The sequence below is a fragment of the Fusarium flagelliforme genome, assembly GCF_020744385.1.
Source record: "Fusarium flagelliforme strain FIESC 12 MPI-CAGE-AA-0113 chromosome Unknown B0J16scaffold_6, whole genome shotgun sequence".
Lineage (NCBI taxonomy): Eukaryota > Fungi > Ascomycota > Sordariomycetes > Hypocreales > Nectriaceae > Fusarium > Fusarium flagelliforme.
In genome coordinates, this window is record NW_025763508.1 from 603,946 (window position 1) to 627,195 (window position 23,250).

At 48.7% G+C, this 23,250-nt stretch overlaps 8 protein-coding genes across 8 annotated transcripts; 2 read left to right on the forward strand and 6 right to left on the reverse strand.

Annotated features, from left to right (window-relative positions):
* Positions 1 to 667: 667 nt before the first annotated feature.
* Positions 668 to 2,035, reverse strand: B0J16DRAFT_167465 (uncharacterized protein). Its single transcript, XM_046122340.1, has 3 exons — positions 1,823 to 2,035; positions 1,296 to 1,736; positions 668 to 1,243 (listed from the first exon to the last, which is right to left on the reverse strand). Exons 1-3 carry the CDS (start codon positions 1,911 to 1,913, stop codon positions 807 to 809), a joined length of 969 nt encoding a protein of 322 aa, XP_045979770.1. The 5' UTR covers positions 1,914 to 2,035; the 3' UTR covers positions 668 to 806.
* Positions 2,036 to 2,385: 350 nt separating this feature from the next.
* Positions 2,386 to 4,337, reverse strand: B0J16DRAFT_374269 (uncharacterized protein; the record flags this gene model as incomplete). Its single annotated transcript, XM_046130597.1, has 3 exons — positions 2,386 to 3,814; positions 4,134 to 4,285; positions 4,317 to 4,337. The coding sequence occupies 3 exons, from the start codon at positions 4,335 to 4,337 to the stop codon at positions 2,614 to 2,616; spliced, it is 1,374 nt and encodes a 457-aa protein (XP_045979771.1). The 3' UTR covers positions 2,386 to 2,613.
* Positions 4,338 to 4,628: 291 nt separating this feature from the next.
* On the reverse strand, positions 4,629 to 9,939 carry B0J16DRAFT_167481 (uncharacterized protein). The gene is made up of 2 exons (XM_046122342.1): positions 9,693 to 9,939; positions 4,629 to 9,632 (listed from the first exon to the last, which is right to left on the reverse strand). The coding sequence occupies exons 1-2, from the start codon at positions 9,758 to 9,760 to the stop codon at positions 4,664 to 4,666; spliced, it is 5,037 nt and encodes a 1,678-aa protein (XP_045979772.1). The 5' UTR covers positions 9,761 to 9,939; the 3' UTR covers positions 4,629 to 4,663.
* A 2,908-nt stretch (positions 9,940 to 12,847) lies between these two features.
* Positions 12,848 to 14,466, reverse strand: B0J16DRAFT_387025 (SecY subunit domain-containing protein; the record flags this gene model as incomplete). Its single annotated transcript, XM_046131628.1, has 3 exons — positions 12,848 to 12,923; positions 12,978 to 14,322; positions 14,457 to 14,466. 3 exons carry the CDS (start codon positions 14,464 to 14,466, stop codon positions 12,848 to 12,850), a joined length of 1,431 nt encoding a protein of 476 aa, XP_045979773.1.
* Positions 14,467 to 14,830: 364 nt separating this feature from the next.
* Positions 14,831 to 16,453, forward strand: B0J16DRAFT_346436 (IPP transferase-domain-containing protein). Its single transcript, XM_046128449.1, has 2 exons — positions 14,831 to 15,086; positions 15,131 to 16,453. The coding sequence occupies exons 1-2, from the start codon at positions 14,973 to 14,975 to the stop codon at positions 16,433 to 16,435; spliced, it is 1,419 nt and encodes a 472-aa protein (XP_045979774.1). The 5' UTR covers positions 14,831 to 14,972; the 3' UTR covers positions 16,436 to 16,453.
* A 1,564-nt stretch (positions 16,454 to 18,017) lies between these two features.
* On the forward strand, positions 18,018 to 20,856 carry B0J16DRAFT_167518 (fungal-specific transcription factor domain-containing protein). Its single transcript, XM_046122344.1, has 4 exons — positions 18,018 to 18,475; positions 18,588 to 18,893; positions 18,940 to 19,413; positions 19,461 to 20,856. Exons 1-4 carry the CDS (start codon positions 18,344 to 18,346, stop codon positions 20,676 to 20,678), a joined length of 2,130 nt encoding a protein of 709 aa, XP_045979775.1. The 5' UTR covers positions 18,018 to 18,343; the 3' UTR covers positions 20,679 to 20,856.
* On the reverse strand, positions 20,827 to 21,503 carry B0J16DRAFT_167540 (uncharacterized protein). The gene has a single exon (XM_046122345.1). It carries the CDS (start codon positions 21,377 to 21,379, stop codon positions 21,035 to 21,037), a length of 345 nt encoding a protein of 114 aa, XP_045979776.1. The 5' UTR covers positions 21,380 to 21,503; the 3' UTR covers positions 20,827 to 21,034.
* A 379-nt stretch (positions 21,504 to 21,882) lies between these two features.
* B0J16DRAFT_387029 (uncharacterized protein) lies at positions 21,883 to 22,200 on the reverse strand (the record flags this gene model as incomplete). Its single annotated transcript, XM_046131629.1, has 1 exon — positions 21,883 to 22,200. The coding sequence occupies one exon, from the start codon at positions 22,198 to 22,200 to the stop codon at positions 21,883 to 21,885; it is 318 nt and encodes a 105-aa protein (XP_045979777.1).
* Between the last annotated feature and the right edge of the window lie 1,050 nt (positions 22,201 to 23,250).

The following is a 23,250-nucleotide window of genomic DNA, read 5'->3' on the forward strand; positions in this document are numbered from 1 at the left end:
GTCAGCGGGTTAGCTGATGCCCGCTATGGATGTTCGTTCTAGCGTTGCACAATGTCTAAATTGGGAGATGCGGAATGCATCGTGCAAGAGCACGTACAGTAGACATGCTATGCGGCACGCTTTGACCGCATTCTCAGAATCAATGTCTTCAAGGTCAGCTACTTTTGAAGCACAAGCATATGACACATGACAACCGAGGCGTGTCATGTTGGAACTGGATTCAGGTTACCGGACCCATGGTGCTTGTCAAAATACAGTGAGACCCGCCTGTGTTCCAATGCATCGTGGAGTCTCTTCCTGTCCTGGAGATCCGAAACCCTTCTATCAACCTTCCTTACCTATAAGCTATGATTGTATCTATATAATCGGACTGCAGCGCCGAAAAAAGCTGTCTGAAGAAATCCCTCAACTTGGGCTCATATCTGCCATATACTTAGGCTATATACAACTCAATAAGTTGTCTCAGTTCCCTGTTTTCTTGGGGCTGACGCATACCAACGGAATGTCTCGCCATACTACCGAAAATTGAATACGCATGTGCTACGTTAGACCCAGAGACTTGGATCACGATTTTAGAGTTACATAATGCGACTTTGTTGTGTAACAACGTGTTAAGCGAGCCGTGTTATATCGATGATGATAATGGTTGCAGCGGACGGACGCGGATAGATCGAGGAGCCTGTCTATATGTTCATCTTAGTGGGATAACCTGTAGCCAGCGCTTTGCACCCCAGGCTTCTATGTCCAACGATGAGAGGACACTATCCATCGTCATTTGCTTTCTAGGTAACTTTTCTGCTCATCGCCTATAGGTCTCTCATCACTTCCTCAACAGCTCTGGCTGCCATTCTTTTTCTCTGTTCCTCTCCCATACCTTCACCGGCTTCCCTCACGGCTTGAAGTTTTCTCATCATCTTCTCAATCTTGGCGATCTCGTCCTCATCGAGGTCTTCCAGGCCTCCGGCAGCTGCTGCTTCAGATGTGCCCTCCTTATTCGTCTCTGCCTTCTTTGACTCTTCAGGCTCTTCAACATCCTGGCTTGCCTCCCATATAGCTTTTCGTAGTCCTTCAAAGTCTTTCTGATCGAATCCGAACCCCATCTTTTTGGGATCAAGGTCTTTGTCATCTTCTTTGGTGGAACTAGTCTCAAAGTCTCCAAACTCGGAACCCGATAATGGTGCTTCAAGCTGTGACCAGTCGTTTGCTTCGAGTGCTTCCTTTACACGCGCAACTCCTGTCTTTTCTGCATCTGCTGTCAGTGGATACCCCTTGAAATAATAGACCACGGAGCATACCTCCAAACTCGTTACGGCCAGTATCACCTTTTCCTCCGACGGATACAAATTCCAATCCCGCCTCGGCACAGATCTCGTCCCACTCCTCTTCATGCCCATCGCCTCCCACGCCAATAGCCAAGCCTACACCGTCCCACTCCCATCCTCCCAGTCCCTTCTTCAGCACCTTCCCGACATGCTCGACCAGATCCTTTGCGGGGTGGTCCTTTGATGCTGAAACAGGTCCTGCAGTGAATACGACGACTACACCTCCCAGAACGGCGAGGACTTCCGCTGCTTCTTCTGACAGGAAGGATTCGGACCAGTCGGATGGTGAGCCGATGAGGTCGAGCCAGATGGGGACTGTTGTAGAGTAGTATGGTGTTTTGAGAGAGAGTGGATGTGTTATGCCTGCGATACCAAGGGTAGGGTCTGGTGATTCTGGTGCTGTTCCTGTGAGGTCTATGCCGTGTCAGTTATGATGTGCATGACAACTGATTCCAACTTGACATTTGAAGTGACAGAATAAAAATAGCAGATGCACTAACCTTTTACCAATTTTGACAAGACCGCCGTTTCATTCTCGAGGGACACAGCCAATATTCTTCTTGAGCTGGAACTCATCTCTGCTTCAGCCATAATGACGGTTATGAGTCTGTGTCTCACAGAAAACGAGTTTCTATACTTAAAAATGAGTTGTGAGTAAAGTTCAAAGAGCAAGACTGCACTTTTGAGACGGAGCTTGATGGTTGAGATTGGTAAGGGATGTGTAGATGATGAGTGAGCGACCCTTGGTGGGGGGGGGGAAAGATAAGATAAGGCGACAGGTTACCCTGGAGCCAGAAGCTTGGTTCAAAAAGAGAAAGTTTGAAGCAGTTATTTGTTACAATCACAAATTCATTTAATGAACTTGACATGATTATATTCTCGTTTGTTATGTGTAGAAGCGAAGTAGACTCATGATGGCACAACTTAAAAGCGTCCTTCTCATTACCTGGTGGCAAACATAGTCGCCCCTGCTTTCATCTTTCGAGTGCACCATCAACGCCTCCTAACATCAGTAATAGAACAATTGTCCTCTCCAACAGAGGGTGTTAAGCTGAAGGAGCCTAAGTGCTAGTCTAAACTATCATAAAATAACTGGATTCTTTCACCCCTAATGCTCTCGACGGTTTGTTCTTCTGATTCGCAAGTGCAGTCAAATGTTGTCAATTTGCTTCAACTTATATATGAGGGGAATCAATTTCATCAATCATGATACATAAACAATGCATTCTTAATACGCCAACGCTTCCATGCATGCAACCATTCGAAAGGAGCGAATCCCAACACAAACCATCTACCTATTGCAAGGTGAATGTCGTCCGCTACCCTCCCCATCACTTCCCCATCCAAACGTCCTCTGCAAAACCTCCAATCCAGCTCTCATACCCCTCGCAGAATCCACAGCCCCAGGCGCAACATACGCATCGTTGATATCATCCTGACTTAATCGTCCTCGCCGTCTCGCTTTGATGGCTTGCTGGATCGGTCGGCGCCAGAGTCGACACCACTGGTCTTCACTCATACATGCGTAGCGCAGTGTGCCTTGTCTGTCGGGACGACTCATGGACCATTCCACGTAAACTGTTTCGTACCATCGCGTTCGGAGGGATAACCATGGCCAGGAGAATAGCCATAGGAGGGTGAAGTAGAAGAGCAGGACTATCCACCGGGTAAGACGCCATCGGTTTGTTCGACAGTTGTTGTATATCTCCACGCGGGCATTCGTCGTAGGGAATGTTATGTTGATCTCTCCTCGATATCCCGTCTCTCGCACAAGATTCTCTAACCTTGACCCCACGAGAGCAAAATCCCAACCCGTAATGCGTCGCTCCAACACAAATGCTTTAAGACCGGCTTTGTTATTGCAGTACCGATACACCCACTCCGATACTCCTGGCGTACCCTCCTCAGGTGGTCCACTACCACCAAACCCAGGTGCCCGCGTCATACCAACCGTTCCGCGGCGTACTTTATCAAAGTTATTCACAGCGCGAATCCGTCTCCATGATCGACGCGTAGCCATCTCCTGATACAGAAGCGGGGTGAGTTCAATGTGGATATCAAAGTCAATCCCATTCTTGCTCTCGCCAGACTTGCGGTCAACGCCCTGAATGCGAACATACGGCCTAGGCGGCTCCTTGGCGAGATCGTTGACATGCTGCTCCATAAATTCAGGATCCGTATCAAGACGCTTGTCGAGATAGTACACTGTCTTGTCGTTTGACGTGCCCTTGAAGGGATGGATTCCAAGGGATGAAGTGCTCACGGGTAGTAGGTCGAAAGGGTTGGCGTGAGGTCCTTCATTATCGACTACGGTGTAGCTAGGAGGTGGATCATCATCCTCTAAGCGATCTGTATAAGGCTGGTGTTGATGTTGACGCTGGTCCTCTGGGTAGTGATGTAGCGGCATATGAGAAGTCGATGTCTGTCCTGATGCTACGCTCTCCGAATCCAGATGCGGAGGCGTAGGTGAAGCAGGAACCCGAGAATTCATCCTGCATGAATTATCTATAGCAACAAAAGAGATTATTTTACGCCCTTTGGCGAGATGTCGAACGAGATTGAGAAAGTCGGAAGTCGTCGTAGTCGATATTGGATAAGGTATGGAGCAATTGAAGGGCACGTGCCCAACCTCGCCACAGCGCTACACTACAGAAGAGTCGAGAGCCTATAGCCCAATGATACAGATGGCCTAGTATTGGCTGTAGCGTATTTAACTTTTGAGGGGAAAATGAGGGGTGAAGAAGATCAAATCACGATAGTAAGGAAATGGAAGTTATTTATTATTTAAACAACATTCATCCAAAGACATACGTTGCCAAGTCGTCAAGGCCAACGAATCGTCTCGTCTCGTGGGTGACGAAGCAAGATACGTACCCTTGTTTATAGGTGTTGCCTGAGCGTAGTATCAGGGGGTTTCCTTGTTTAGCCCTTGCTTCATTGGATACAAGGAACTGCTTGAATTGCTACTATTTGTAGGCGAATGATGATACATACATAGTAGCTACTCGTAACCATTGAACTTTGATGTGTTCTAGGCTTTCTAGTTCATGCAAACTCAACGCCGAATTGCGGAGAAGCTTAACCCGCATTCTAGACCCACATCGGTAATGGATATGACTTTGTCAGAAGACTTGATCATGATCCATCATCATGACTACTATAGATGTTGCTAGGAAGATTCAATCAAAACTTAATTAATAGGCAATGCCTTCTATACTTTTGTATTCAAAGTCGATGGTTCATCACCATCAATAGTACATATAAATGCTAACCACTCCACATTACAGAAGCACTTTGTACAGTCAATCCTCCTCTTCTATCCATCCTGACTTTTCTTTCTCCTATGAATCGTCAACTAGGCGTCCAGAGTCCCACTTCTTCTTAGCCGCCTTGAGAAGTACATCAAGCTCGCCGCTCATGTCACACATGCTGCGGAATGTACCCTCTTTGTTGTTGATGAGCTCCCATGGATGAGCATACTCCACCACTTGACCCTTGTCAAGAACCAGCACCTTGTCATAATCCGCAATGGTGGCCAATCGGTGAGCAATGGTAATCACTGTACCAGTGAGCTCACGGATTGTCTCTTGGATCTTGGAATCGGTAGCGTAGTCGATGGAGGCTGTTGCTTCATCCATGACCAACACTGTAGGTGACTTGAGCATGGCTCGAGCGAGACACAAGAGTTGACGCTGTCCTTGTGACAGGTTAGTGCCTGAAGCCGCGACGGTTGATTGAAGGTTCAGGAAGATGTTCTGGTTGGTCTTGGTAGTTGGTGAATCGGAAACTATGGGTGTAGGAGGCGATGTTGAAGGCTCATCGGGTCCAATAAGCTGAACCCTTCGAAGAGCCGCGAAGATTTGGTCGTCGGTGTATTGGTCGAAGGGATCCAAGTTGCTTCGAATTGTTCCGTGGAATAGTGTGGGATCTTGAGGCACGATGGTGATATTCTCTCGCAGATCTTGAAGACCAATGCTGCTGATGTCCAGTCCGTCGATGAGAATCTTGCCATCGTCTGCCTCTAGCGCTCGGAAAATAGCGAGAGCCAGCGAACTCTTGCCCGCACCAGTTCTTCCAACAATACCGACCTTTTCTTGAGGCTCGATCTTGAGAGAAATGTTTTGCAGGACAGGGTTGAGTTCCTTGCGGTAGCTGGTAGTGTAGTTAACGAACTCGATGGATCCCTTCTGGGGCCAGTCAACAGGAGGTCGGCTGTCCTCAATAATAGCATCGGATTCCTGCTCAACATCGAGATACTCCTTGATACGCTCCATAGAGTTCATGTTTTGCTCGTTGATGGCATAAAGTCGCACAAGCCACAAAACACTCTCGGTGAAACTCAAAGCATAGCTCAGGGAAATACCAGCAGCGCCAGCATCGGTCTTACCGAGGTTGAGAATAAGGAACATACCAGCAAAGAAGGCCACCAAGTCTCCAACAAGATCAGCACGGAAGGCCAGCCATCTATTGCAGGCCCACAGGTAGATAAAGGGTCGACTTTGGACGTTGACCTTCTCAAGGTTGTCCCGGATGAACCGTCGCTCGTCACCATAAGCTCGGATGGTGGTCATACCGCTGAGTGTTTCGCCGAATTGCTGGAACAAAGGACTGCGCTGGACGGCTTCGAGTCGCTTGAGATCGCGCGAAGCACGAAGGTAGAAGACAGCGATGAGGTAGAACAGCACAGAAATGCCGGCGGCGGCGAAGAGGAAGTTGGGTGTGATATATGTAATAAGACCAACAGTCATCAGAAGAGAAATGCCACAGCTGATGACGCCAATGGCGACGGGTGCAATCTCTTGATCAACAGCCTCCAGATCCTTGCTGAAACGGTTCATCAGTTGACCAAGAGGGGTGACATCAAAGAACTTGAACTTGGCTCGGGTCACAGATGCGATCAGTCGGTCGTGAATGCTCTTAGAGGCAGTCAGCGAACCCAAGAATACCCAAAGATCTCTGAACAAAGCCGCAAGAGCACCGGCAATACCGATGATAGCGAGGACAGTCAGATAGTACATAGCATTGACGTTCTCGTGTCCGGCCTGCAAGAAGATCTGTCCGTTGAGGGGTTCAGCGCTGTGGTCTGCGGAACCCATTCGAACCGCATTAGCAAAGGTGGCCTTTGAGAATTGCGAGGTGGAGTAAGCGTTTGACTTGACTTCCATAGCCATAGGGGCACCTTGCTCAACATATTGGTTTGCCCATTCTCTGACCCAGAGGTTGGTAGCCAATCCAGAGATTTGCTGAGCAACAAAGACAAACAGAGCAACGACCCAGAACCACCATGGTCCCATAGCACGGAGATAAAGCTTAAGAACGGGCCACTTGACTGAACCAGTGGCCTTGGTCTCCTCCATGGCATCCTTCTTGGGTTTGCTTTGGGTGTCCTTCTTAGAGCTGTCCACACCGTCGAGGGCATCACCCTGGCCATTTACCGTAGTCTCATCATCGCCGACGCTGGAGGGAACACGAGAAGGAATTCTTGAGGGGATTGCTGAGCCGGGATGAGACTTTTGGATCTCCTCGCCAAGCTTGCCGGAAGCGATCACCTCAGCGGAGGGTCCTTGAATCTCGACTCGGCCGTTCTCCAAGAGCACAACGTAGTCGGAGGAAGGAACGCAAAGAGTTGTGTTGTGGGTGACAAGGACGCAAGTGCGGTTTCTCATGAGGGGTCCACGAATGCAGTTGCTGAAAATCCATTGCGCAGTGTGAGAGTCGACGGCACTCAGACAGTCGTCAAGCAGGAGATGAGCCGAATTGGAGTAGAGCGCACGAGCAAGAGAGATACGTTGCTTCTGTCCACCAGAGAGTGTGATACCCTTTTCACCGACCAGAGTTTCGTCGCCGTTATCGAGAATCTGGAGATCACGTTCCAAAGCGCAAGCTACAATGACGTCGCGGTATCGTTGTTCCTCGAATGGCATAGAGAAGAGAATGTTATCGCGGACATTAGCGTTGACCAACCATGCAGACTGTGCGACGTATGCGATCGTGTTAGCGAGACCAGTCTCAGGATCAGGGTTAACGTCTTCTCGGCTGCGACCACCAGGACAGTAGACACCTCCATCGATCAAAGTCATTTCTCCGAGGAGACCCATCAGCATTGAGGTCTTTCCAGAGCCTGTAGGACCAGCGATAATGTTGAGCTTGCCAATCTTGAAGTCGATGTCCAGGTCCATGAGTCGGAAGGCACGAGTGCTGTCCTCGGAAACAGTCTCTTTGCTGCCCCAAGTGAGGGTGGCATTCTTGAAACCAATTCGCCTGACACCATCCTCATCAACGTTGTCCAAGCCAAGTTGAACGTACTTGTCAGTCTCTTCTTCCATGAGGAACTCCTCAACACGGTCGATGGAAACCTTGGTTTCCTGAACGTGGGCGAACATGTCACCAAATTGATCAAGAGGAACACGGAGGAGCATGAAGAGAGAAATGGCTGTGAAGGCAATGGATGGCTTCAGAGGCTTCTGCTCGACGAAAGTGTAAACCAGGAACGAGAAGAAGGTGATGAGAACGGGCACGGAGTTCCAAATAGCAACAGCCAATGCCCAGACCATGAATCGTGAGCGCAATGCCTTTAGCTCAGCTTGACGCTTCTCGTCGATGATGCGGCCAAAGCGCTGCTCCCAGGCGAAGTACTTGATGATGCGAATGTTTTGCAACACCTCGTTGGTAACATTAGTACGCTTGTCGGTGGCTGCAAGAATTCGCTTGGAGGTGATGGTGAAACCACGAGCAAGGCCGTAGTTGACGGGCAGAAGGAAGATCATGACGACAATACCAGGGATGGCACTAAGACCCATGACCTGCCAGAGGAGAACGATGGCGACAACCAGCTGGGTGGGTGCAGAAGCACACAAGAAGTGAAGGTAAGCAGTGACTTCGGAAATCTTGAAGCTGTCGATAGACATGAGGTTGATGATGGTTCCCAGGTTGGCCTGCTCATCGTTGGAATCGTCCTTCTTGTCATCCTTAATAGGGTCGTTGGCAGATTCGGCATCGTTGGGAGTGGCCTTCTTATCGTCCTTCTTCATGTTTAGTGCTCGCTTAAGCTTGCCAATGAAACCATCTTGAGCATTGTCACCCTTGACGGTCTTGGGCTTGTCCTCGTCAAGCAGCACTTTGTCCTTGCCAGCAGAGGCCTTGCGACGAAGGGCCTTGGCATAGATGTCGCCGATGATAAGAGCTCGAACTCGAATGCAGATCTTTCGACCAATCCAGAGAGCTTGGTTATCGGCGTATGAACGTATAAGGTCGACTACGGGGAGGCCAATAACGTAGAGCCAAAGAACGTTAATCGGTCGGTCGTTCTCTGACACAGTACCGTAGTTTTCGACAAATTCAAGAATCACCTTGAGGAGAAGGGTTGGCGCGAAAGTGAAGAGACCGGCCAGAACAGCGAGAGCGCACTGAATGAGCAAATCCCTTCGGAAATACTTGAGCAGATGCATGGCAAGAGATCCTGTTCGCTTCATTTGACGGTAATCAGCAATAACAGCAGCGGCCTTGTCCTTGGGCAGCAGGTTCCAGACATGCTCCATCTCCATCGGGGCCTTCCAGCCCTTCCAGACGATCGCATCGACCCAGCCAAACACAGCAAGAGAGAACAGACTGGCCAGGGGCTCGCGAGAAGGTTCAATGCCGTCCTCCCATTCCAAGCGAACCGTCTTGTTGCCCTTTCTAGTGGTCATTGCCATTCCGAAAAGGAGTGTAATGAGACCAAACTCCACGAATGTTGTAATCTGATCGACTCGGCTGATGTCGTTTGTGAGGAAAGCTGAGCGGAAGAGGAAGACCGAGATAACCCAGTTGAAGCTGTAAAGGAAAGCCGTGTGGTTCCAAAGGTGAGGACCTCGCCATTTTAGAGCACCAAGAACGAGTCGCAGAGTGGACAGAATAAAAACATAGACCCAGATGACAAGTCCAGTAATTGCTGCAGCGCGGCTATGGCGTCCCTTACTTCCGGAAGAAAGCTGAATGACATTGACAGCAACAAGTCCAGCGATAGCGAGTTCTTCAACGATTTGCGAAATCACCTGTCCAGGCGGGGTGTCGGCTTGCACAATAGAACCACGAGTTGTGGTCTTGACCAGGGCCAAACGGCCTCCGTTAATCTCGAGTGCATCGTCATCGGAATCATCAACCTGCTCGGGAGGGAGATCGGTATGGCTATGTCGGCGGTCCTCGTTGGAAAGCTGTTGATACCTGGCTTTAGATTTGGACCAGGAGCTTAAAGCGCGGGATATGGTGGTCCAGGCAATAAGCGCGACGGAAAGAAATAGGGCAATTAGAGGGAAGAGGATCTGCAGATAACTGTAGCACAAAATCGGTCAGTCAGTCAATTGGATGTCGGAGAAACAAGGAAGTACGAACTCTTGTCGGAAACAGACACTGAAGTCGTCAATCCCCCATACAGGCCCCTCACACCGCGCAAACCCCATTGTTTCAGAGATTATGTGTCGAACTCACTGAGGTGAGAGACTGCCGCGGAGGCGGGAAAATCAAGGGATTCGCGGCGTTGGTGCGACAATGGATTTGTTGAGTCGTGCGAAAGTAGTTATCAGACAGTATGAGTCGGGGCAGGTGATCCCAATGGTGGGTTGCACGCGTCGGACCGGTAGCGGTGGCTGCGGCGTCGGAAGTATCGTTGTCGCAAGTATCCCGGTCAAACGTCACTAGCACGGTCGACCGTGATTTTGACGAACCTTGATGGTCGTAGAAGCAATTGCGAACTTGACGATGCGCTTTTGTCGCAAAGAATAGACTTTTCGTTACCGCAGTCGTTGTCGCAATGCGGATGTCACTGTCGATCTTTAAAGTAGTCTGCAGAGTTTGAATGTATACTCTGAGCTCTCAGGCGAATGACGTCTTGTAGAGACCGTAAACAGCTAAAAGTATACTCAAAGAAAAGAGAAATAGGAAAAAGGTGTATTTGTACTGGTGCCAACGAAGGCGATAGATGAAGAATACAGTCGAACCGTAAAGTTTTGACTGCACCTACTCTACATGTAGGGAAGGAGGAATGAGGAGAGGAAGGAAGGAAGAGTTGAAGAGAGAAGGAACGGCCGTTGAAGAAAAGAAGCCGATGCAAAGCCAGTCCCAAACAACACAAGCTTGAGATAACGAGACCAGAGCAACCCAAACTCTTGTTGGCTGAGACGGGGGAAGAAGTGGAGGTCAAAATTGATGGTGTCTGTCGGTCAGGGAGTTCATGAAGCTTTAGTGGGGCAACAACTGGACCAGGTCCAGGTCCAGGTTGACGATGCGATGCGATGTTGCCCTGCGCTGCACGAAACCTTTGTATGTCCTAGCCTGGCTTGGGAGTGTCTAGGTCATTCCTTGAACATTAGGCTTTTCAATTTCCGTTACTATTAATTTGATTTCAACCTTAAATGCCAGCCTCGTTAACACGTACACATTCACATTTAGTGAGTCTGTCATGACAAACATTTACTTGACTGTCAATCCAATCCCATGAATGATGCCAAAGTGTGGTACTACCCCAGTTCTATGACGGGGGCTGCGGGGACTTTGTACCTTGACTACTCCGCTTCAAGCAGGTGTAGTTCGTCAAGATTCCATATCATCTTGTCTTGACATTCGAAGTTGCAATTGTTTTGAAGCTTCACTCGAGACGAATACTACCTACTGATTGATATCACAACCCTGTCATTCCGAGTCACTGGTCACAAGCTCGACAAGGATGTACGAACGTTAAGCCACTGTCTCAGAAATTTATTCTACCAAGATAATTCAGAGCTCGACCAACTAGTGCAATAATACAAAGGTACCTGACTCATTATGGTATAAGTGCTTTTGTGACAGGTAACTCATTACAACAGCCTTATCTTACAAATACCAGTCATGACGTTATAATAACTTGGCTCGGACATCAATACCGACAAGACCGTGTCTTTAAATAACCTGACTCGAGAAAAGGGCGAGGCTTTGTTGACAACTAAATATGGACGGCAATTCTCAAGAGGAACGTACGTGGTCTGTTATTCATGAATCAGCGAAATGCCAGTATAACCTTGTCCAATTTCCACGCACGCGCCTTGAGGTCTGGTAGACACGGCGACGATCTGGGATCGTGATTCTCGATTTAGACAATAACTTTAATGAAGGGCATCAGCTTGTTACCTTATTTATGATGGGAATCTCGTAATTTCATATCATGGTTGACTTCCGATGTTGGTAGAGCTCACTCTTCCTCCATCCACGGACTCCTCATCCCTCGACAACCTCAATGCATGCAAGTTATTCCATCAAATTCACTTGCTACACCGTACCTACGCGTAAGCACCGATGAAAATAAGATTTATTTTACGATCCAACCACTATGCGGTCAAGAGTTCAGGCCGTACAATGGTCAACAAACTTTCATCAAAGCTACCCTACAAGGATTCGCACACACTGCTGCCCAAGAGCTGAAATCTTGGGGTGTTTTCTTCAAACAGGGATCAGATCTTTGAGGGAACATGCCAGCCACCATGCGGTCTAAGCGCAAACTGAAGGCTGGACTCGAAGAATGATATGCAGACAATACGACGGACAATACCGAGGAAGCAATATCTCTGGAACTAACCTTGCAGGCAACACTCACGAGCTCAGTTAATGGCTGCATTGGCACAATAGTATTGTCTAATAAGCAGACTACCTTATCTTACAAGCACATGTTCGTCGTCGTCCATTCTCAGCCTCAACACATGCAAAGCGTCAAGTTGATCACAAGATATCCATATTTGATTGGCCTTGTCTAACGAACCCTCACCGCCGGATAACAGCTTGTATCCGAACTCGATGCAACTCTAGTCTAACCCCAGGTCCCTTGAAATGCTCCCCCACGTTTCTATGCCGTATATGCGGTTACACTGGCCGTCTTTGACCAATTGAAGCTTGGCTATATGGCGGTATATTGGGTGTGTTCCTGTTGGACCGTTGTAATATGATGAGGGCCTCATTGCTGCAGGACCGGTGAGACTTGTATTGCTTTGCTTGAGACAATCTGCAGAGGACGCATGGTGATATGAAGCTAGTAAGCAACATGCGTAAGCAAACAACTGAGCAGGTGATGTAGTATTGGTAACATGAATAACTTGCAGTGGCCCCGACTGGTGTCTATCTACAGCCATAGCTTCATGTTCTACAGTCCGGTCATCTAAACATCAAACACCAGACCAGCAATTGACATTAAATATTGTCATTCATAGATCGTTCTAGAGTTACAAGAGTACGTTCATATCTGCCACACTTGGCATTGACACATAACGTCCCTTCAACTAACCCGTCATGACAGCTCTCGAGCTTTTTGTAATATTGACACGGCAGCCATAATCGTTGCCCGAATACCCTTTCCAACCATTGACATCACTTCCCGACTCCCCGGCTTGTTGCAAAAAGGAAACAAAAAACATGTTAACTATTTTATCTTTCATCCTCTTTACTGTTGATACATAATACACCCGTCTTCAACGGGTCATAACTCTGAGGCTGAATCAATCGCCCCTCGTTCGTTCGATGGCTTTTTAGCCCATGATCATGCCCTTCATACCGGACATGTCACCCTCCTTGGCGGCAATTTCGAAGTAGCCGTAGATGATTCTGTATTCTGTTAGTATATATTCTGAGCCTCGAGATGTATTTAGGTTAACTTACGTAACAGCAAGGAGAGTACCGGTACCGGAGCCAAGAGCACCGAGAAGGTCGCTGGTGACGGAGAGAGCACCAATGCAAGCACCACCGAAGGCAGCAGCGGTAGGAATGATGCGCTTGAGCTCCTTGTACATGGACTGGTCACGGTGACCTGCCATAACAAGACCTTGGTCCTTGAGCTGCTTGGCAACATCGCGGGGGCTGGAACCGGAAACCTCAATCCAGGTCTTAGAGAAGAGAGCGCAGGCACCGAGCATGTAGATGATGTAGGCGCTCATGTGGATGGGGTCGAGAAGGGCGTCCTTCATGCTCTGGGGAGGAGACATGTAGTAGACGAGACCGGAAGCAGCGTGGAGCTGAGAAGAACCATCCTTAGCCTCCCAGACACCGAAAAGACGGACAAGGAGGTTCTCAGAGAAGCGAGAGTAGAGCATCTGGCTGATAAGGAAAACGTTGGAAGAGAGAGCGGACTGCAGCATGATGGGCATGTTGGAGGTGTAGAACAGGCGGACGGGGTAAGAACCACGAGCACCACGCTGGCGAGAAGACTTGACGGGGATCTCGACACGGAAACCCTGGAGGTAGATAACAGCGGCGAAAACACCAATGGTGGCCAAAAGGTTCATGATATTGGGGAGGTTCTGTCTGTAGAAAGCCTCCTGGAGAGCTCGCTGCTTGTTGGGCCAGGTGAAGAGAAGGTGGAAGAGGGCGATAACAGCACCCTCAAACTCGGGACCACGGCCAGTGTTGATGGTGGTGGGGGAGAAAGCCTTCCACATGATGGACTCGCAGATGTTGGTGGCAATGAACAGAGAGATACCGCTGCCAAGACCGTAGCCCTTCTGGAGGAGCTCATCGAGGAGGATAACAATCATACCAGCAACAACCAGCTGGAGGATCAGGAGGAAGACAATACCGGCACCAAGGTCGGAGGGAGGTCCGTAGAGACCAGAGAAGACGTAGACAGTGGCAGTACCGGCGGAGAGAATGAAAGCAAGAAGCTTCTGGGCGGTCTGGTAAAGCTCGCGGTCGGACTTGAGGTCAAGGTTGACGTCGATCATGTGGGTGCCAGCAAGGAGCTGGAAAACCATGCCAGAGGAGATGATGGGGGTGATACCCAATTCCATCAGAGTACCACGGTTACTCGCGATAACCATTCGCAGCCAGTATAGAGGATCAGAGTTGTCGGAGGAGACGATACCGTAGAGAGGCATCTGGCTCATGACCAGGAAGATGAGGAGGGTAAGGGCCGTCCACATCAGCTTCTGGTTGAAGGGAATCTTGGTCTCCGGCTGCTGAACCTCAGGGAGGAACGGCACGAACGGCTTGACCAGGTCAAGGAATCGGACTATCGAGGGAAGTCATGTTAGTTTGATGGTTCAATGCCAATTGGATGTCAACTGCGCGCATAAATGATCGCGCGAGCTCAAACCTTGAGCTGTAGAGCTTGCGACCAGCAGAAACAAGAATGATTGAACTTACGGGAACTCATGGTGGGCAACGATACTAAAGGGAAACAAGAATTGGACTATTCATCCAATGAAGGGGAGAAAGAAAGAAAAAGAAGATGCTGAGCTTAAAGAGCCCAGGCGATTTGGAGGGTCGATGGGAGAATAATTAAAGGAGAGCTGGGGGGGCGGAGGTAGGCGATCTGGCTTCAATGGCCCAAAATGTAGATGTGTCCAATATTGGGAGTGGAGAGACACGTGACTTTCCCCAGTCCAGGGGGGCGAAGTTGTGAGAGCTTCCCTGAGCTTCCAGCCTCTAACAGTGGGTTGTTTGCTCTAGCTGCTCCTGCTGAATTAACAAAGGGGTTTCAGCTTCTGAGACCAATTACACCTGTAGCTTAGCTTTTTAAGCCCCACACTCATTTTTCCGCCAAATTATCTCCGCTTTTGCCTGTTCTGGAACACATTTTGATGTCAGTCATGATTTGACTCAGTGAATCAGTATAAAGATTGGTTAGTGATTCATCGCCATATGGCATTCTTACCTTAGATGCTTCGTCGCCTGGGTCCTCTACTCAGGCGAAATGTCACTACAATGTCTGCAAAACCTCCAACTGCACCCCTCGTGGTTGTGCTAGGGTCTACGGGTACGGGCAAGTCAGATGTAAGTGAGAAGCTGTCTGACCAGGGCCTTCTGACATTGTATAGTTGGCGGTTGAGCTTGCTACCCGATTGAATGGCGAAATCATCAATGCTGATGCTATGCAATTATACAACGGTCTACCTATCATCACTAACAAAATTACAACTGAGGAGCAGCGTGGTATTCCTCATCATCTTCTTGGTCATATATCCTTGGATGAGCAACCATGGGACGTTGATGACTTCAAGCGGGAAGCGACTCGCACGATACGCGAGATTCGTGACCGGGGTCGGCTACCGATTCTTGTCGGCGGATCACAGTATTATGTCGATCCGATACTCTTCAAAGAGGTTATTCTGGATGATCTGGAACTGAATACCACTGAATCGTTTCCCATTTTACAAGAATCGGCCGAAGTTATGCTCCATGAGCTTCGCAAAGTCGACCCTGTCATGGCTGAAAGGTGGCACCCGAAGGACCGTCGAAAAATTCAGCGATCCTTGGAGATTTACTTGAAAAGCGGCAAGCGAGCATCTGACTATTATGCTGAACAGCAGGCTCGAAAAGAAGCTGCGCAACAAGACGCCAACAAAGAACCTTGGGAGAACCTATTGTTCTGGGTCTATTCGAAGCGAGAGGTATTGTGTGAACGTCTCGATAAGCGAGTGGACAAGATGCAGACAGGCGGACTCATGGATGAAGTGCGAGAGCTCTACGACTTCAAACACAAGAAAGAAGCAGAGGGCCAGATTCTCGATATGACAAAGGGTATATGGCAGTCGATTGGTTACAAGCAGTTTGAACCGTACTTGGCTGCCATTGACGAAAGACAAGATCCTGCTGCCATCGAGAAACTGAAGAGTGCTGGACTAGAAAAGATGAAGGCGGCAACAAGACAATACGCCTCTTACCAAACTCGCTGGATCAGACTCAAGCAGATCCCACGAATCCACGAGGTCGGTCCAGAAGCCATGAAGAATATGTATCTTCTCGACAGCACTGATGTGTCTGAGTACGGTAAAAACGTGGTTGAGCCTGCGGTACAATTGGCACAGCAGTTCCTTAGAGGAGAAGAACGTCCACTACCGACTGAGATATCTGAACTTGCTCAAGAGGTTCTCTCACAAGTTGGCAACCCGCCTCCCAAGTCAACACCATGCAAACGCACATGCGAAGTTTGTCATACGACATTGATGACCGAGGAGGCTTGGGCAGCGCATTTGAAGAGTGCGACTCATAGACGTGTTGTTCGCAAGAAGGCTAGGACATCGCTTGTGCCGGTGGAACAAAGAAAGGAGAAACAAAAGACTGAGACGAAAGAGGACGGCGGAGACTCTGGTCCGGAACTGGGGTCTATCTTCTCAGAATGAATAAAAATCTGTTCAAATATTCGTGATTACATCAATCATTATGCGGATATGTCACAAGATATTCTTCGGACCGTGACTGCACAGACTGCCGCCCTCCTGGATAGATCCCGAAACGCTGCGGATCGTCTCGGATAGTGACTGTTCACCGAGGCGGAGATCAAGGCCACGGGGTATCTGTCATAGCCTTGTACCAACCAGGTGGGACTGCTTTACTCAAACCCGCCCTGCCAAGTCTTGTCAAGGAGAGTGATCTAAACTGTTCTTTTACTGCAGCCTGTCGATGGAAAAAGCCAAGGGCGCCTTGGCCATTTTGCTGACCACTTTCTGACGCTGATCATACTGCCCTTACATAAAGTGTTACTCTTTGGTTATGACTTTCAGCCAGAACCATTGGAAAATTCAAGCTCCAACTTTGGTATCAAGGACCATGGTAGTTTTGTTAAAGGACAGATTGCCGGTGACTACCGACGTAGCAAGATGATTATAAACAAGCCGTTTATCCGAGTATAGATCATGAGGTCTTCGGCATATCACTTCAAGTGGAAATACGTAGGGCTTTAAGCGGACTGTAGATCTTCTCAATACCGGGAAGGTCGGCCATATATCGTCCCGCAGGGTCTATATCCCGCTCTTGTGACGGGAGGTTTCGTATATAAGTGGTGGCCGAAGGTAACATGCGGAAAGTTTATGGCCCTGGCCCTCGTCAAAACTACCCAGAACTGCTTAGATACCGATGGAGTCATCGAAAGTCTGCGCCAAGGGGAACGTTTTGTTCCAACTTCCAAGCTTGACGTATCTCCGCAAAGGCTCGCATAAGCCACCAGATGTAGCTTAAGTGGCTTAACCTCCCGAAGCTTCCGAGCTTTACGAAAAATCCAGACGTTAGCGTAACTGATCCTTTGACTAGGGTCTGTATTTCTGTAACAGTCGACGACTATCTTTCGCGTATTCGTTTAGACAAATACCGTTATTAGCCTTTCGGGTATCTTGCACACAGATTTGATCTGATAATTTATACAAGTGGCTTCTTCAACTTGACTCATCCGCCGTTATCCCGTTGCGGCGGACTTGAATGCAAAGTCCGCCGCTATTCAAAGAAGCGGCTTGCTCTCGGACCCAAGGACTCGTAATTGGTCCATTCGGAGAGATTTAACGTGAATGTTCGATCCATGTGAAACTTTGCACTTGAACCTGGCGTTGAATCAATGTTGAGCCAGGTATGGAGTTAACGAGATCTGTCGGACCAGGAAAACAAGGCAACAATATAATTGCCTAGCCAAGCCCTAGACTTCCTCGCTTTTTTTTGATAGAGAACTGTCATCCTTCTTATACCCCTGAGTAAACATCTGATACGGAATTCGCGGATCCCGGTATGCGGGTTTAATTCACCTAGGTCAGCTTTTATGCAGCGGCTCAGCTAGCGACGTCCAATACCAACTGAAGAAGCACCAACTGAACACAGCAGCCCCTAGCAGAGACGGACCTTGATTGTACCGGTAGACTCGGGATCTTACGGTCCAGTCAGCTGCCTTGCTTATCATATTTTTGGCAGTTTATAGCCTACACATTTACCTACCATTTGTTCTTTACATTCCCTTATCATCTTTGTTTCGTCCCTATTCAACTGAATTGCCTATTTCTGTACCCCTCCCCCTCACCTGACCCCAGCGGCAGCCCAGCGAAAGTGGCAGTGGCGGGCTTCAAAAAGACCCCAGTTTCCGCTTCCGTTGCGCCTGCCCGTACCCGTAACCTCTACCTGCCTAACCTAACCAAACCTAACTCTACCGGTGGAGCTCACGTTGGCGTCATAGCATAATTTACTCTACTCGACTTCCACCTTCAAATCAAATCTCATCGAACCTTTTGAGGAACTGGTTATGTGAGATTATTTTTCCTTTCTCCGAGGATATGTCAAATAGTATGGCATCTGGCTCGGGCGCTATGCCTTCTCACAAGTCGCCCCGTGTCTTGGCTTGTGTCTTGTGTCAACACCGAAAGATCAAATGCGATCGAAACACGCCCTGTTCGAATTGCATCAAGGTGCGTTCATTGACCCATAGTCCCTGATTTCTTCTGCATCATGGCGGCTATCTAAAATGCTTCGCCCTTGGTTTTATAGACTGTATATAGGATCCGCGACTAACTCTGCAAGGCCAATGTCACATGCACCCCAAGCACTCCTGCTCCTGCTAGGAAGCGCCGGAGACCAAATCAAGATCTCCAAGAACGTCTGGCAAGATGTGAACAATTGTTGAAGCAGTATGCCGATGGCTCTGTACCATCGCCGGCTGCCATGACGCATTCACCTGCTACCAATGGCTCTATGCAAGATGCTTACCCTGCTACACCAACCAATATTGACGGCCAGACCAAATGGAAGCCAGCAGGAAAAATGGTTAAGGAGGAAGGTGGTGTGCGTTTCATGGATAGTTATCTTTGGGCAAACATTCATGATGAGGTGCGTCATCCGCTACTAACTGCCATATCAAACTAACACCAAGAAGTTACAAGCCATGAGGGAAATTGTCGACACTGATGATCCAGAAGAAGCCAGCGTTATGGGATCCGAGGATCTGAGTCCGGATTACAATATTGATCTTCTAATTCCGTCAGACGCCTCGAACAGATCTATCGAGGATCATCAACCCGATCCTGTCCACATCTTTAGACTCTGGCAATTGTTTGTTGACCGCGTCAACCCCCTGACAAAGATTATCCATGTTCCATCCGTCCAACCATTTGCCTTGGAGATGGCTACCGACGTGAACAAGATTCCCCTCAACTACCAGGCTTTGATGTTTTCTATCTTCACCATGGCGACCGTATCCTTATCCGAAACCGAGTGTCTCCAGATGCTGGGAACTACGCGAGATGAAGCTCTACGACGCTACACCATCGGAACCAAATTGGCCCTGACGAAATTCAACTTTTTGAAGAACTACGACATGGTAGCTTTGCAGGCATTGTTGCTGTACTTGGTAAGATTATTGTGTGCTGCATGCGATTTTGAGCTGACAGTGTCTAGTTGTCTCTTCAGAATCGCTACGATCGCCATGCTGCCTGGATCTTGAGCGGCATGGTTGTGCGAATTGCCCAGAAAATGGGCTACCACCGCGATGGTGACTACCTTGGCCTCAATGCTTTTGAGACTGAAATGCGACGACGTATGTGGTGGCAGATCATCCTACAAGACACAAAGAACGCTCTAGTCTCCGGGCTGAGTCACTCGCTTCTCCCTAGCAGCTGGGATACCAAGATGCCACAAAACGTGAACGACGCCGACTTATTCCCCGGATCAATCGAACCCATTCAACCGCGCGAAGGCCCGACAGAAATGGCCTTTTGTCTAATCGGCTACCAGATCGCCAAGTTTTTAGTCAACGCAGAATCCCTCCATGGACACCCTGGCTTGGAAGCTGCCGTTATGGGAGATCTTGAAGGACAAGACCCCTCGAATGTCCCGACTCTCCAGGAGTACAGAGATTTGGTAGAAACATTGGAACAGAACCTATTGGAAGTGGAAGCTCGATACATCGACCCGACCGCCGGAAACGTTCACATTGCTGCGCTCAGCATTCGCCCTATGATCTGTAGTAAGATGAGGGAGATGATGATTCCAATGAGAGAACAGCCTGAATGGCAAAATGGAGAGATTCGCGACAAGAAGGACAATCTATTCAAGATAGTCTTGATGAATAACGAACACAGCACCGATGCTTACGGAATAATGGACCAGACGGGATTCCTCTGGTTCATGAAATATCATTTCCAGGTTGATGTATTTACTGTTATGGTGAAACAGCTTTGTCAACGACCGAGGGGATCGCTCGCTACCCGCGCTTGGAATATGGTTGAGAAGATATATCATTACCACCCTGAACTCTTGGATATGAGTCACAAGTCCAACTGTGTTCAGGCCCAGACAGTATTGAAGGCATGGAAGAACCGCGAACAAGCATTCAGAGAAGATGGTCAGGTTCTCGAAACACCAAACTTTATCTATCGCATACGAGACGTTGTAATGAGCGAAAGCCGAAATTCTGAGCCTTCGCCACAACAGCCTATCACTAATGCTCCCCCGAACGCAACCCAAATGACAGATCTTGATCCATTCTTGGGCAATTACCTGGATGTCTCGACTCTGAACTGGGACATGTGGGGGACCATGACCCAACCACCACAGCAGCAGCAGACTCAACTACCGGTTTCATTATATGGCAACTTCCCCATGGGCAGCATGTGATAGAGTCGAACAACAAGACGAAAACCTGGCGAGGTATGGACGGGAATCTCCAAGGAGTAGGGTGCATTTCAGGAATAGAGCGGCGCTGGTTGATTTACGGACGGTTGGACTACCAGGATTGTTTACAGTGTACCAATAAACTTATCATTGAATATGTATTCACGGGTGAAGAGTGGTCTAGGTGATTGTGTTGAGTGTGTTTTATTGGGGATGACTGGACTGCCTTTGGTTCTGGTGAGTGTCCACCACTTCGATACCCTTCCATTACAGGATATCTTCTCTAGCATTCCCATTTCCCTTTCGAAATATCGACCACGACCCAGTCCATACTTCAATGATCATCAACATCGGTGTGCCTAGATGTTAACACCATCACGAGGGTGCGGGGTTCCCGGGACGGACTCGAGGGGGTAGGTGTTGCGCTCGAGCGAAGTCTGACGGCGGCGGAACCAAGGGAGGTTGCACCCGGCAGCATCAGAGCCGTGACGAGCATCAGGGCCATCCTCGTCGTCGTGAGAGTTGGTGGCGGAGCGGCCAGGACGAGTGGTGTCAGTGGTGTCGCTGCGAGGCTCGGGGCCAGGTCGCCAAGCGAAGTACACAACAACACCGATGAAGATGATGAAAATCATGGCGCAGATACAAGCGACAAAAACGTCCGTATCGATGTTGTTCATTCGCGGCTCAAGATGAGGAGTGCTCATGATTGCGGTTGCTCGGTGATTCCTACAGCGGTTAGTGATGATAAGGGGTGATGTGATGGTGGGGAGACTCTACCAAGTCGTTGTTTTTGGGGATGCTTCAGGAGTCTTCTCTCGAGATTGGCTTGGTCTCTCAGGATGAGGATGAGTTGTTGAAGAAGATATAGGCGAAAGGCTCCTCGGCAATGAATTGGCGATATTTATCCTCATCTTGAGGGCAAACGCTGGAGCGGGAGAGAAGCCATCGTCAATGGGAGCGACATTGGAAAGAAAGCAAACTGGGCACAATACAGAAGATGTTTATGGAGCGTTTGAAATTGGGATTTGGAGTTTATCTAGACCCATATGCAAACGGCAAAAGAGGGGTCGCCATTCATTCGAGTTACGGCTATTGTCACTAAGTATTGGCACACATATTTGATGGAAAGCACTCGCATCAGTTCGATGCAGATCATTGTATTCATTCTCTGATTATGAGCCAGCACACCCATCCATCCTCCATCCCCTCAAACCTGCGCACCAGGCACCGCATCCCGTTCATAGATATTCAGACTTCTCTGCTCAGAAACCACCCTTCCAAGCGCTACATCCCGCATTGCCTGCTCCCTAGCCGCCTTCTTCGCCTCTCTCTTCTGCTGCAAGTGCGCAAGACCCTGAAAGCAAATACAGGGCAGGATGAAGATGAGGAATAGGAATACCATGCCGATGGTCATGCCGATGATGGCGGTTTTGTCAGAGCGGGATCCTTCTTCGATGAAAGTTGTTTCGCTGGCTGATGTGGCAGCCGAGACAGCGGAGGTGGTGAGTGTGGTGAAGGAAGACATCTTTGCGAGTGTTTATTTAGATGCCGTGCAGTTGTAATAGCGATCTTGCTTTCCAATAGTGTTTTGGGTGAGTTGAAGGTTTGGGGATAGAAGATCTGGTGGTGAAGTGTAGTTTATATGTTGATTCACTGGTGTTGCAGCTGCCGAACAGGTGAGTGCAGCTGCAGCGCAGTGCAGAACAGAAGCCTATTTTCTCAGCGAAACAAAGCGTTGTATTGGGTGCACAATGGATACAAAGTATGAGCAAGAGTCTTTGTTCGTTCATCTGTATATCACCCTGGAGCGTCAGAACGAGGCGCGAGAAGTACATGATGTTTTGATCTTAGTTAAAGAGAATTATCCAACAGATGATCAATAGATGATCGATTTAACAAGATACGTTCGAACATGCATTCCAGATTCCCTGCATCATGGTGCTGCGAGGCGCGATCTCATGACTTCGACTTCAAGAGTCATTGGGGGCAACCAACCACCCGTAGGTATTGATGCACAAGACTAACACTGTTTTAAAACAATAGGTTACGACAGCATCGAACAGTTGCTCTTGGAATAAAGTGCAGCGATTATAATTACAAGCGTCGAGCCACAAGGTCTGATCACGCGTGTCTCATTGAGAAAAAGTGCGAATAGCTTCAAGGCCGTCACAGGTTCGACTGTCTGGTAGACGCAGCGGACCCAGGACCCATGTTCCAGATTGGCACAGAACTTGCACGTAGGGTAGGCAAAGAGCAGTCAGTCACACCAAGGAGACTTAGTAGACGTTGATGTTCTCTGCACCGCAGACTTCAGACAAGTACTCTGACGACGCGTAACACCACTTCAATGCAGCACTCGATTGCCCTCATATTATGAAGCTTAAAGCACAAGACAGATGCACGGCAGTTCCAGACATGATAAGCATGCATACTGACACTGACAGAATTACAACATATACATCAAGCGAAAGAATGTAGATCTCTAAAATGAAACGACACCTAGACGGAAAAACTAGGTGTCGAGATTAACGATGGATCCAATTTCCCAATATTCTTCTTTGAACAGTCCAAGACT

Bases quoted from the DNA above. Each gene is read 5' to 3' on its own strand.
- B0J16DRAFT_167465 (XM_046122340.1), bottom strand. From the start codon at position 1,913: ATGGCTGAAGCAGAGATGAGTTCCAGCTCAAGAAGAATATTGGCTGTG. The intron at 1,737-1,822 runs GTTAGTGCATCT...GACACGGCATAG, and splicing joins CTTGTCAAAATTGGTAAAAG to ACCTCACAGGAACAGCACCA. The intron at 1,244-1,295 runs GTATGCTCCGTG...CAGCAGATGCAG, and splicing joins TGGCCGTAACGAGTTTGGAG to AAAAGACAGGAGTTGCGCGT.
- B0J16DRAFT_167481 (XM_046122342.1), bottom strand. From the start codon at position 9,760: ATGGGGTTTGCGCGGTGTGAGGGGCCTGTATGGGGGATTGACGACTTC. The intron at 9,633-9,692 runs GTTCGTACTTCC...TTTGTGCTACAG, and splicing joins AGTGTCTGTTTCCGACAAGA to TTATCTGCAGATCCTCTTCC.
- B0J16DRAFT_346436 (XM_046128449.1), top strand. From the start codon at position 14,973: ATGCTTCGTCGCCTGGGTCCTCTACTCAGGCGAAATGTCACTACAATG. The intron at 15,087-15,130 runs GTAAGTGAGAAG...GACATTGTATAG, and splicing joins CGGGTACGGGCAAGTCAGAT to TTGGCGGTTGAGCTTGCTAC.
- B0J16DRAFT_167518 (XM_046122344.1), top strand. From the start codon at position 18,344: ATGTCAAATAGTATGGCATCTGGCTCGGGCGCTATGCCTTCTCACAAG. The intron at 18,894-18,939 runs GTGCGTCATCCG...AACACCAAGAAG, and splicing joins GGGCAAACATTCATGATGAG to TTACAAGCCATGAGGGAAAT. The intron at 19,414-19,460 runs GTAAGATTATTG...GACAGTGTCTAG, and splicing joins AGGCATTGTTGCTGTACTTG to TTGTCTCTTCAGAATCGCTA.
- B0J16DRAFT_167540 (XM_046122345.1), bottom strand. From the start codon at position 21,379: ATGAGCACTCCTCATCTTGAGCCGCGAATGAACAACATCGATACGGAC.